The sequence below is a fragment of the Arachis hypogaea genome, chromosome 10 (assembly GCF_003086295.3).
Source record: "Arachis hypogaea cultivar Tifrunner chromosome 10, arahy.Tifrunner.gnm2.J5K5, whole genome shotgun sequence".
Taxonomy (NCBI): domain Eukaryota; kingdom Viridiplantae; phylum Streptophyta; class Magnoliopsida; order Fabales; family Fabaceae; genus Arachis; species Arachis hypogaea.
In genome coordinates this window covers 68,088,482-68,100,133 of record NC_092045.1, presented here as the reverse complement: position 1 = coordinate 68,100,133, position 11,652 = coordinate 68,088,482, and the positions used below count along the sequence as shown (strand labels likewise).

Below are 11,652 nucleotides of genomic sequence, written 5' to 3'. Positions count from 1 at the left end.
AAAAGAAACATCAAACATTAAATTGCATTAAAAAGGGATCCAAATCCAACAAGAGTTCATTAACATAAAAGAGAACATAAAAGTAAAATTAACATCACAAACTAGGAGAATGAAAGTGTAGAAGCAAAAATTCATAAAAGAAATAAGATGAAAACATGAAATCAAAGCTAAATCTAAGAGAGATTAACCTAAGAACCCTAATTCTAGAGAGAAGCGGGAGTTTCTCTCTCTAGAAACTACATTACATGATGCTCATGCCACAAACAATTGCTCCTCCTTTGCCCAAGCTTGAATTCTACATGAAATAGCATTAGAAATGAGTTGGATTGGGCCCAAAATGCTATAGAAATCGCTGGCCACGAGTTACTTTTAGTAAATCACGTGCACCAATCGGCACGCACGTGTATCGTGCGTGTGCGCATCCCTAGACGTCAAGCAACTGTTGCAAATTTTATATCATTTTGTTAGCTTTCCAACGCAACTGGAATTGCCTCATTTGGACCTCTGTAGCTCAAGTTATGGTCAATTGACTGCAAAGAGGCCAGACTTGACATCTTTACGGTCCCTTCATTTCTTCATGAGTTCTCCCACTTCGCATGCTTTTTCTTTATTCCTTCAATCCAATCTTTGCCTTCTAAACCTAAAACCACTTAACAAATATATCAAGACATCGAATGGAATTAAAGTGAATTAAAATGACCAATTTAAGGGCCTAAAAAGCATGTTTTTACATTTAAGAAGAAATTAAGGGAGAATTACAAAACTATGCTATTTCATTGAATAAATGTGGGAAAATGTGATAAAATCCCCTAAAATAAGCACAAGATAAACCACAAAATTGGGGTTTATCATATACCATCACTTACTATTATTTCACTTCTTGCTAAAGAGAAACTATTCTACTTCTATTCAAACATTTCTTTTTATTCAAATTAAAAAGACTCAGGGAACAAGACAAGTATTCATGCAAGTGAAAGTGAAAGCACACACACTTAGGCTAGCTTACTTATTGCAACTAAACACAGTATGCAAAAGGACAAAAACTACAAATTGACTATTAACATGGGCACATTTAGACTTCCAATTTAGAACATTTCAAGGCAGATGGAATTAAGTAACAATACAACCTCTTGGTGGTGCTTTCTAGTTGCTTCTTCTCTGCTATCACCATCTGTGGCTTTAGTGTCCTTCTTTTTGTCCTTTGATGATAATGCATAGTCATTCCAAGAGATTGCTTGAATTTTTGTAAAAATGATTGGAAGTTGCTTGTTCCCAAGCACTTGAAAAATAGTTAGCATGCATGTATGCTTGTGAATTTCTGAACTTAATTTGGTGTGTCAGCACCAAACTTAGTTCCTTGCCTAGTGCAACAGATTGAATACATGTAGGAAACCTCATGTGCTTTTATTAACAAAACAACTATGAACTAGAAAAACAAACTATGAACTAGAAATTAAACTATTGTTAAGTACTTTTCCTGATTGGTTGGAGCGAGTGACTAGTCATGCTGAGGGTTACAATGTGTTCTTTAATGAAATCTTTGGTGGAACACCAAACTTAGAATTACACATTCACCCTTGGATTGTTTTGGTGTGGAACACCAGACTTAGCTCCTTGCAATACAGAAAAATTTACTCAACTTTTTTATTAAAATAACTAAGAAAAGAAAACTACCTTTGGTTGGGTTGCCTCCCAACAAGCACTCTTTTAACGTCACTAGCTTGACGGTTAACTCTCTCAGTTGAGTCTGTATTTTGTCTCAGGCCTTTCCTTCATATCACCCAAATGGTGCTTGAGCCTTTGTCCATTTACAGTAAAGATCCGTTGGGAGCTTTCTTCCATGATTTCTACATGGCCATAGGGTGAGACTTTGGTTATAAGGAAAGGTCCTGACCACCTTGACTTCAGCTTCCCAGGAAATATTTAGCTTGGAATTGTAGAGGAGTACTTTATGTCCTTCTTCAAAACTTCTTGGTGCCAACTTGAGGTCATGTTTTTCCTTGGCCTTTTCCTTTCCAATGGCAGATGACAAGCCTTCCCATAAACCAGTTGATATGGGGACATCCCTATTGGTGTTTTGAAGGCTGTCCTATACGCCCAAAGAGCATCGTTCAGCTTTTTCAACCAGTCCTTTCTTAAAGCCCCCACAGTCTTCTCTAGGATCCTTTTTAACTCTCTATTAGACACCTCTGTTTGCCCACTTATTTGGGGGTGATAAGGTGTGGCCACCTTATGCTTTACTCCATAACTCAAGAGTAGGGTCTCCAATGGTCTGTTGTAGAAATGGCTTCCTCCATCACTGATAAGTGCTCTGGGAACTCCAAACCTACTAAAGACATTCTTTCTGAGGAAGTTCAACACCACTTTATTGTCATTTATTGGGGTTGCAATGGCCTCCACCTACTTAGATACATAGTCTACTACCGCTAGGATGTACATATTTGAGTATAAGGTTGGGAAGGGACCCTTGAAGTCAATCCCCCATACGTCAAATAACACAAGCTCTAAAATGGATTATTGTGGCATTCATTTCTTTTGGGTAGATTCCGTGCTCTCTGGCATTCATTGCAGTACTGTACCATTTCTCTTGCATCTTTGAAAATTGTGGGCCAGAAGAATCCATATTGTAGAGCCTTAGCTGTAGTCCTTTCTATTCCAAAATGTCCCCCAAAGCCAGAGCCATGACAATTCCATAGGATTTCCCTTCCTTCTTTCTCTGATATGCATCTTCTGAGCACTCCATCTGAGCACTTCTTGAAGAGATACAGTTCATCCCAGATAAAGTATTTAGCATCATTCATGATCTTCCTTCTTTGATGCTTGTTGAATTCTGAAGGCACCTCCTCAGTGGCTTTAAAATTGGCAATATCTGTGAACCAGGGTGCTTTATGAACCGCCATTAACTGCTCATCTGGGAAGAATTCATTGACACTTGATTTGTGAGTACCACCTTCTTTACAAGGAATTCGGGACAAATGATCTGCTACTTTATTCTCCACTCCCTTCTTGTCTTTAATCTCAATGTTGAATTCCTGTAATAGCAAAATCCACCTTATCAGTCTTGGTTTTTACTCATGTTTTGCAAGTAAATATTTTAGTTCTGCATGATCAGTGAAAACAATAAATTTAGATCCAATGAGACAAGATCTAAACTTGTCAAATGCAAACACTATTGCCAGTCGTTCCTTCTCAGTAGTGGTATAATTCCTTTGAGTTTCTTTCAAAACCTTGCTGGTATAATATATAACCTGTACTAAATTGCATTTCCTTTGTCCAAGCATTGCCCCAATAGCAAAGTATGATGCATCACACATCAGTTCAAAAGGCAAATTCCAATCAGGTGGGGCAATGATAGGTGCTGAGGAAAGCTCTCTTTTTAGTATTTCAAATGCTAGTGTACATTTTTTATCAAATACAAAAGGTGTATCAGAGACTAATAGGTTGATCAAAGGCTTTTCAATTTTGGAGAAGTCTTTAATAAACCTTCTGTAGAAACCAGCATGGCCTAAAAAACTTCTAATTTCCTTGACATTACTAGGTGGAGGTAATTTCTCAATTAATTCCACCTTAGCTTTGTCTACTTCTATGCTTTTTTCTGAAATTTTATGGCCAAGGACAATCTCATCTGTTACCATAAAATGGCATTTCTCCCAGTTTAGAACTAGGTTTGTCTCTTGGCACTTTTTTAACACTAAGACAATATGATGAAGGCAATTGGGAAAGGGATCTCCAAAAATGTAAAAATCATCCATGAAGAATTCAATGAATTTTTCAATCATGTTTGAGAAAATAGACAACATGCATCTTTGGAAAGTTGCAGAGGCATTGCACAATCCAAAAGGCATGCACCTATAAGCAAAAAATCCACATGGACAGGTAAATGACGTATTTTCTTGATCTCTCGGATCAATTACTATTTGATTATAACCCGAATATCCATCAAGAAAACAGTAATATGCATGTCCTGCCAATCTCTCCAGCATCTGGTCCATAAAAGGAAGTGGAAAATGATATTTTCTAGTTGCCTCATTGAGTTTCCTATAGTCAATGCACATCCTCCAGCCTATTACTGTTCTTGTGGGGATGAGTTCATTCTTCTCATTATGTACAACCGTGATCCCTCCTTTCTTTGGAACCATATGGACAGGGCTCACCCATGGGCTGTCAAAAATGGGGTAGATCACTCCTGCCTGCCATAGCTTCATAACCTCTTTTTGAACCACTTCTTTCATGACTGGATTCAATCTTCTCTGGGCTTGAATGGATGGCTTGGCATCATCTTCCAGCAAGATCTTATACATGCATATGGATGAGCTTATCCCTTTTAAGTCAGCAAGGGTCCATCCAATGGCATCTTGGTACTTTTGCAACACCTTGATTAATTCATCTTCCTGTTCTTGACTAAGGGCAGAACTGATGATTACTGGGTAACTTCCATCACTTTCCAAGTATGCATACATGAGAGTAGGAGGCAGTGCTTTCAACTCCTGTTTGGGTGTTTCTTTCTCTTCTTTCCTCTCTTCCAATGTGCTTGGAATAGGCATTTCAGTTGAGTTGACATCAGCAACCTCAACATTTAACATGGAGTCACCCTCTTTCAATTCTCCGAGTGCTTCTTCAAGGGTCTCTTGCACTACAGTTTCCACTACATCCAGCCTCATACACTCTCCTAGTGACTCTGGTGGATAGCTCATAGCCTTGAATACATTGAACACTATTCTCTCATCATGTAGCCTAAGGGTAATTTCACTCTTTTTGACATTAATGATGGCCCTAGCAGTAGCTAAAAGTGGCCTTCCCAAGATTATTGAGGCCTTAGCTTCTTCCTCCATGTCCAACACCACAAAATCAGCAGGGAAGATGAAGTCTCCTACTTTCACTAACAAATCTTCTACTATTCCATGAGAAAATTTGAATGACCGATCTGCCAATCGGAGGGCCATTCTTGTTGGTTTGGCTTCCTCAACATTCATTCTTTTCACCATAGTTAAGGACATCAAATTTATACTAGCTCCCAAGTCACATAAGGCTTTTTCAACTATTATTTCCCCTATGATGCAGGAAATTTGGAAGCTTCCTAGGTCCTTCAATTTTTGAGGTAGCTTGTGTTGGATGATAGCACTACATTCCTCAATTAGTATCACAGTTTCATTATTCCTCCAACTTCTCTTCTTGGTCATCAATTCCTTCAGAAACTTAGCATAGAGTGGCATTTACGCTAATACTTCTGCAAAGGGAATGTTGATCTGAACTTTCTTGAAGATCTCCAAAAATTTGGAGAATTGGCTATCCTTTGCATTCTTTATTAGGCGTTGAAGGTAAGGATCCTTTGGGACATATGGCTTTAGAACTTCCTTTTTCTTCTGATGAACTGGGACTAGGTGTTTGTTCTTTTTCCTTGTCAGTTGAACTATCCTCCGCTTTGTCCTCTTTAGTCTCCCTTGACTTCTCTTTCAATTCTCTTCCACTTCTGAGGGTAATAGCTTTGCATTTCTTTCTTGAAGTTGTCTTGGTGGCACTACTAGAAGTGTAGCTAGGGGCTTGTTTAGACAAATATCCAACTTGTGCTTCAAGCTTCTGAGTGGCAGCATCTTAATTTTGCCGATTGGATATTACTTCCTCCTTGAATTTTTTTATGTCGTCAAACTCCTTGCAAAGGTTTGCAAGATTTGCTTCCATCCTGGCCATTCTGCCATCATCATGCGGTGAGGGTTGATTGAAATTGGGGTGTTGAGAGTGGTTGTTGTGGCTTTGGTATGGTGGCTGTGAATAAGTGTTTTGTGTGGTCTGGAATGGTATTTGGTTGGAGTTTTGGTGAGTGGAGTTGTTATACAAGGTTGGATTGTGTGGTCTGTGATCTTGGCCTTGGTTTTGTTAGTTTTCTCACCCAAAGATTGGGTATTTCCTCCAACCGGGGTTATAAGTTTTGGAGTAAGGATCATTGGCTTGCCTAGATGAATTTCCAACGTAATTAACTTCCTCACAGTTAACTCCTTCTTTTGTCTCCAACTCTCCTTGAGGTGATGGTTGAGTGTGGATAGCTGCAGTCTAATTCTTCTCTATTTGCTTGGTCAATTCAGCCAGTTGCTTGGTGATCATCTTGTTCTGAGCCAGGATTGCATCCATTTGGTTTAATTCTAAGACTCCCCTGTTCTTGCTCCTATTTGAGGCATAAAATACTCATTGTCAGCCACTGTCTCTATAACATCAATGGCTTCTTCAATGGTCTTTTTCTCTTGTTTAGGGAACCTCCAGATGAATGGTCTACAACTTTCTTTAATTCACAATTCAGCCCTTCATAGAAGATATGAAGTTGCACCCACTCATTAAACATATCAGGGGGACATTTTCTTGGCAAATCATTGAATCTCCCAGGCTTCATAAATTTTCTCACCATCCTACTGTCTGAATGTCTGTACTTCCGTTCTTAGCCTGTTTACTTTTTATGGAGGGTAGAACCTTGTCAAGAATCTGCTCATTACATCTTCCCGATGGTCAAGCTTTCCTTGGGAAATGATTCTAGCCATTTTGATGCTTTGTCCCTCAAATAAAATGGAAACAGTAGCAATCTATAGGTGTCAGAATAAACACAATTAGATTTAACTGTGCCACAAATCCTTTAAAATTTAGTGAGATGCTCATTAGGATCCTCTTGGGCACTCCCTCTAAAAGAGCAGTTGTTCTGGACAAGATTTATGAGTTGGGGTTTGATCCTCTTGGGCACTCCCTCTAAATAATTCCGTTTTATGGAGGGTAGAATCTTCTCAAGAATCTGCTCATTACATCTTCCCAGGTGGTCAAGCTTTCCTTGGAAAATGATTCTAGCCATTTTGATGCTTTGTCCCTCAAAGAAAATGGAAACAGTAGCAATCTATAAGTGTCAGAATAAACACAATTAGATTTAACTGTGCCACAAATCCTTTAAAATTTAGTGAGATGCTCATTAGGATCCTCTTGGGCACTCCCTCTAAAAGAGCAGTTCTTCTGGACAAGATTTATGAGTTGGGGTTTGATCCTCTTGGGCACTCCCTCTAAATAATTCCGTTGTTAGTATAGTCCAAACCGATAGGAAATCCTCGAATCAAATTAAATTTATGGTTTTGTCACGAGTACAAACCCCATATAAGAATTAACCAGAGTATTTGGACTCCGGGTCGTCTCACGAGGATTGCAATGAAGTGGTAAATTATTGGATATGAAGGAATATTTTGGGATTTTTGGAATAAAAGACATCAAAAGTAAATGATAAGGAAATTCAAATAACAAAAGGGCTTTGGCAAGGGTTGGTGGTCAAGGATCTCTATCCTTATCACTAACCACAACATGAGAATTGGCAAGGATCAACCCCATTAAGTCATCCTCTAACTAATAAAGGAGAGTCAAATGAGTTACGTCAATCTAAGTCCATAAGTCCTAGGTCTCCACCAATTCAATTAGTGAAATCTAAGGTCAATGGTTCCCAATCATCAATCACTTGGACATTAGCTACTCAAGAGTTCCTAAGTTACCTTCCCAAGCCAAGATCATAAAATTCTACTCTAAAGCCCAACCAAGCATTTTGTCAAACACTTGGTGGGTACAAATGGAAAGCATAGTAAAAGTGCAAGAAATATAAATCTACCAACTACCAATTGCAAGGAAAATGAAATCACAACTCAAATCAACAATAAAAGAACATCAAATATTAAATTGTACTAAAATTAAATCAATTCCAACAAGAACATCCATGAACATAAAAGATAACAAAAAGGGGAATTAACATGAAAACTAAGAGGAATCAAGAATATAAACATGAAATTAAAGAGAAAACAAGATGATTACATGAAATTAGAACTAGAATTAAGATGAAATTAACCTAACCTAACCTACTTCTAGAGAGAAAAGGGAGCTTCTCTCTCTAGAAGCTAAACTACATGATGCTAAGCTACAAACAATCGCTTCTCCCTTTGCTTGGGCTTCAATTCTAAATGGAATACTGATGAGCGGATAATTTGTACGCCTTTTGGCATTGTTTTTAGTATGTTTTTAGTATGTTCTAGTTAGTTTTTAGTATATTTTTATTAGCTTTTAGTTAAAATTCACTTTTCTGGAATTTACTATTAGTTTGTGTATTTTTTTGTGATTTCAGGTATTTTCTGGCTGAAATTGAGGGACCTGAGCAAAAATCTGATTCAGAGACTAAAAAGGACTGCAGATCCTATTGGATTCTGACCTCCCTGCACTCGAAGTGGATTTTCCGGAGCTACAGAGGCCCAATTGGCGCCCTCTCAAAGGCGTTGGAAAGTACACATCCTGGGCTTTCCAGCAATATATGATAGTTTATACGTTGCCCAAGATTTGATGGCCCAAACCGGCGTTCAAAGTCACCATCAGAATTCCCAGCGTTAAATGCCGGAACTGGCACAAGGATGGGAGTTAAACGCCCAAACTGGCACCAAAGCTGGCGTTTAACTCCAAGAAGAGTCTCTACACGAAAATGCTTCAATGCTCAGCCCAAGCACACACCAAGTGGACCCGGAAGTGGATTTTTATGTCATTTACTCATCATTTGTAAACCCTAGGCTACTAGTTCTCTATATATAGGACCTTTTGCTATTGTATTCTCATCTTGGTAGCTATCTTCATTCTTATGCTATCTTAGATCATTGGGAGGCTGGCCTCACGGCCATGCCTAGACCTTGTTCTTATGTATTTTCAACGGTGGAGTTTCTACACACCATAGATTAAGGTGTGGAGCTCTGCTGTACCTCGAGTATTAATGCAATTACTATTGTTCTTCTATTCAATTCCGCTTGTTCTTGTTCTAAGATATCACTTGTTCTTCAACTTGATGAATGTGATGATCCGTGACACTCATCATCATTCTCACCTATGAACGCGTGCCTGACAACCACCTCCGTTCTACCTTAGATTGGGAGGATATCTCTTGGATTCTTTAATCGGAATCTTCGTGGTATAAGCTAGAACTGATGGCGACATTCAAGAGAATCCGGAAGGTCTAAACCTTGTCTGTGGTATTCTGAGTAGGATTCAATGATTGAATGACTGTGACGTGCTTTAAACTCCTGAAGGCTGGGAGTTAGTGACAGACGCAAAAGAATCCCTGGATTCTATTCCGACCTGATTGAGAACCCACAGATGAATAGCCGTGCCGTGACAGGGTGCGTTGAACATTTTCACTGAGAGGATGGGAGGTAGCCACTGACAACGGTGAAACCCTTGCATACAGCTTGTCATGGAAAGGAGTAAGAAGGATTGGATGAAGACAGTAGGAAAGCAGAGAGACGGAAGGGACCAAGCATCTTCATACGCTTATCTGAAATTCCTACCAATGAATTACATAAGTATCTCTATCTTTATCTTTATGTTTTATTCATCATTCATAACCATTTGAGTTTGCCTGACTAAGATTTACAAGGTGACCATAGCTTGCTTCATACCAACAATCTATGTGGGATCGACCCTTACTCGCGTAAGGTTTATTACTTGGACGACCCAGTACACTTGCTGGTTAGTTGTGCGAAGTTGTGTTTATGCCATGGTATTGAACACCAAGTATTTGGATTCATTACCGGGGATTATTTGAGTTGTAGTGATCACAATTTCGCCCACCAAGTTTTTGGCGCCATTGCCGGGGATTGTTCGAGTATGGACAACTGACGGTTTATCTTGTTGCTTAGATTAGGTATTTTTCTTCAGAGTTCTTAAGAATGAATTCTAGTGTTTCAAGGTGATGTTCTTATCATCACCAAAGCTGATTGATTTTCATCAATTTAGCTCTTGAATGCAATGTCCTGCTGAAGCTTGTTCAGCCATGTCTAATTTCCTTAGACTGAAGCTTTAGACTAACATTGCATGATTCCTGGAATTCTCATTAAGAATTTTGATACCTTTATTTTCTTTTTCCACTTAATTTTCGAAAAAATCCAAAAATATTTCTTGTTTGAGTCTAGAGTCTCATGTTAAGTTTGGTGTCAATTGCATGTTTCTGTTCTTCTTGCATTCATGCATGTGTCTTCATTAATCTTCAAGTTGTTCTTGATGGTTTCATTGCTCTGATTTTTAAATTCTCTTGACTTGAGTGTTTATATGTCTCATATGCATTCTCAATTTGTTAGTGTCAGTAGTATACAAACTGCTACGTTTGGTGTCTTGCATACATTATTATTTGATTTTAGTTGCATTTTGATTATTCCTCATTATTAAAAATCCAAAAATATTTTTAATTTGTGTCTTTTCAAGTCAATAATACAGAGGATTGAAGATTCAGAACATTCAGCAGAGGAATTGCACAGAAAAAGCTGGGCGTTCAAAACGCCCAGTGAGGAAGGCAAACTGGCGTTTAAACGCCAGCTAGGGTGCCTGGCTGGGCGTTTAACGCCCAAAAGGGTAGTAGTTTGGGCGTTAAACGCCAGAATGTGCACCATTCTGGGCGTTTAACGCCAGGATGGCACAAGAGGGAAGATTTTGTTTTCAAATCAAATTTTTTTTAGTTTTCAAAATCTTTTCAAAATCAAATCTTTTTCAAAATCAAATCTTTTCAATCAAATCTTTTTCAAAATCAACTTCTTTCCATTTTTAAAAAAAACTTGCTGTCAATTAATGATTTGATTCAACATTTCAAGCATGTTGCCTTTTCTGTTGAGAAAGGTTTAATGTTTGAATCATATCTTTTCTTGTTAGACAAGTTATTAATTTTTAAAATCAAATCTTTTTAAAATGTTTTTCAAATCATATCTTCTCAATCACATCTTTTTAAAACCAATCATATCTTCTTAAATCACATCTTTTTCAGAATAGTTTTCAATCAAATCTTTTTGATTTCTAAGTTCAAAATCTTTTTCAAAAATCACTTTACTTCTTTCTCAATCTTGGTTTTCGAAAATCAATTAAAGTTTTTCAAAATGTTTTCAAAATCTTTTACTTAATTTTCGAAAAATTCTTCCCCTCTTCTCACATCCTTCTATTTATGGACTAACACTATTGCTCAATGAACAATTTGAACTCCATCTTCTTTGATAAGTTCAAATTTTCTACTTCTGCCTTCTATTTTTCTTTTCCTCTGACACCTCAAGGAATCTCTATACTGTGACATAGAGGATTCCATATTTCCTTGTTTTCTTCTCTTTCATATGAGCAGAAGCAAAGACAAAAGCATTCTTGTTGAGGCTGATCCTGAACCTGAAAGGACCTTGAAACGAAAGCTAAGAGAAGCTAAGGCACAATTCTCTGTAGAGGACCTAACAAAAATCTTCAAAGAAGAAGAACCTATGGCAGCCGAAAACAACAACAATGCCAACAATGCAAGGAAGGTGCTGGGTGACTTTACTGCACCTTCTCCCGACTTCTATGGGAGAAACATCTCTATCCCTGCCATTGGAGCAAACAACTTTGAGCTTAAGCCTCAATTAGTTTCTCTAATACAACAGAATTACAAGTTCCATGGACATCCATTGGAAGATCCTCATCAGTTTTTAGCTGAATTCTTGCAAATCTGTGACACTGTCAAGACTAATGGGGTTGACCCTGAGGTCTACAGACTTATGCTATTCCCTTTTGCTGTAAGAGACAGAGCTAGAATATGGTTGGACTCACAACCTAAAGAAAGCCTGAACTCTTGGGAAAAGCTAGTCAATACCTTCTTGGCAAAGT

General features: G+C 38.1%; 1 protein-coding gene across 1 annotated transcript; it reads right to left on the bottom strand.

Moving 5' to 3' along the window:
• Positions 1 to 2,504: 2,504 nt before the first annotated feature.
• LOC140175659 (uncharacterized) lies at positions 2,505 to 4,985 on the bottom strand. Its single transcript, XM_072204189.1, has 3 exons — positions 4,300 to 4,985; positions 3,915 to 4,161; positions 2,505 to 3,032 (listed from the first exon to the last, which is right to left on the bottom strand). Exons 1-3 carry the CDS (start codon positions 4,983 to 4,985, stop codon positions 2,505 to 2,507), a joined length of 1,461 nt encoding a protein of 486 aa, XP_072060290.1.
• Between the last annotated feature and the right edge of the window lie 6,667 nt (positions 4,986 to 11,652).

Bases quoted from the DNA above. Each gene is read 5' to 3' on its own strand.
- LOC140175659 (XM_072204189.1), bottom strand. From the start codon at position 4,985: ATGGTGAAAAGAATGAATGTTGAGGAAGCCAAACCAACAAGAATGGCC. The intron at 4,162-4,299 runs GTATAAGATCTT...CATTTTTGACAG, and splicing joins ATAAGCTCATCCATATGCAT to CCCATGGGTGAGCCCTGTCC. The intron at 3,033-3,914 runs GTAATTGATCCG...TTGCTATTACAG, and splicing joins ATTCGGGTTATAATCAAATA to GAATTCAACATTGAGATTAA.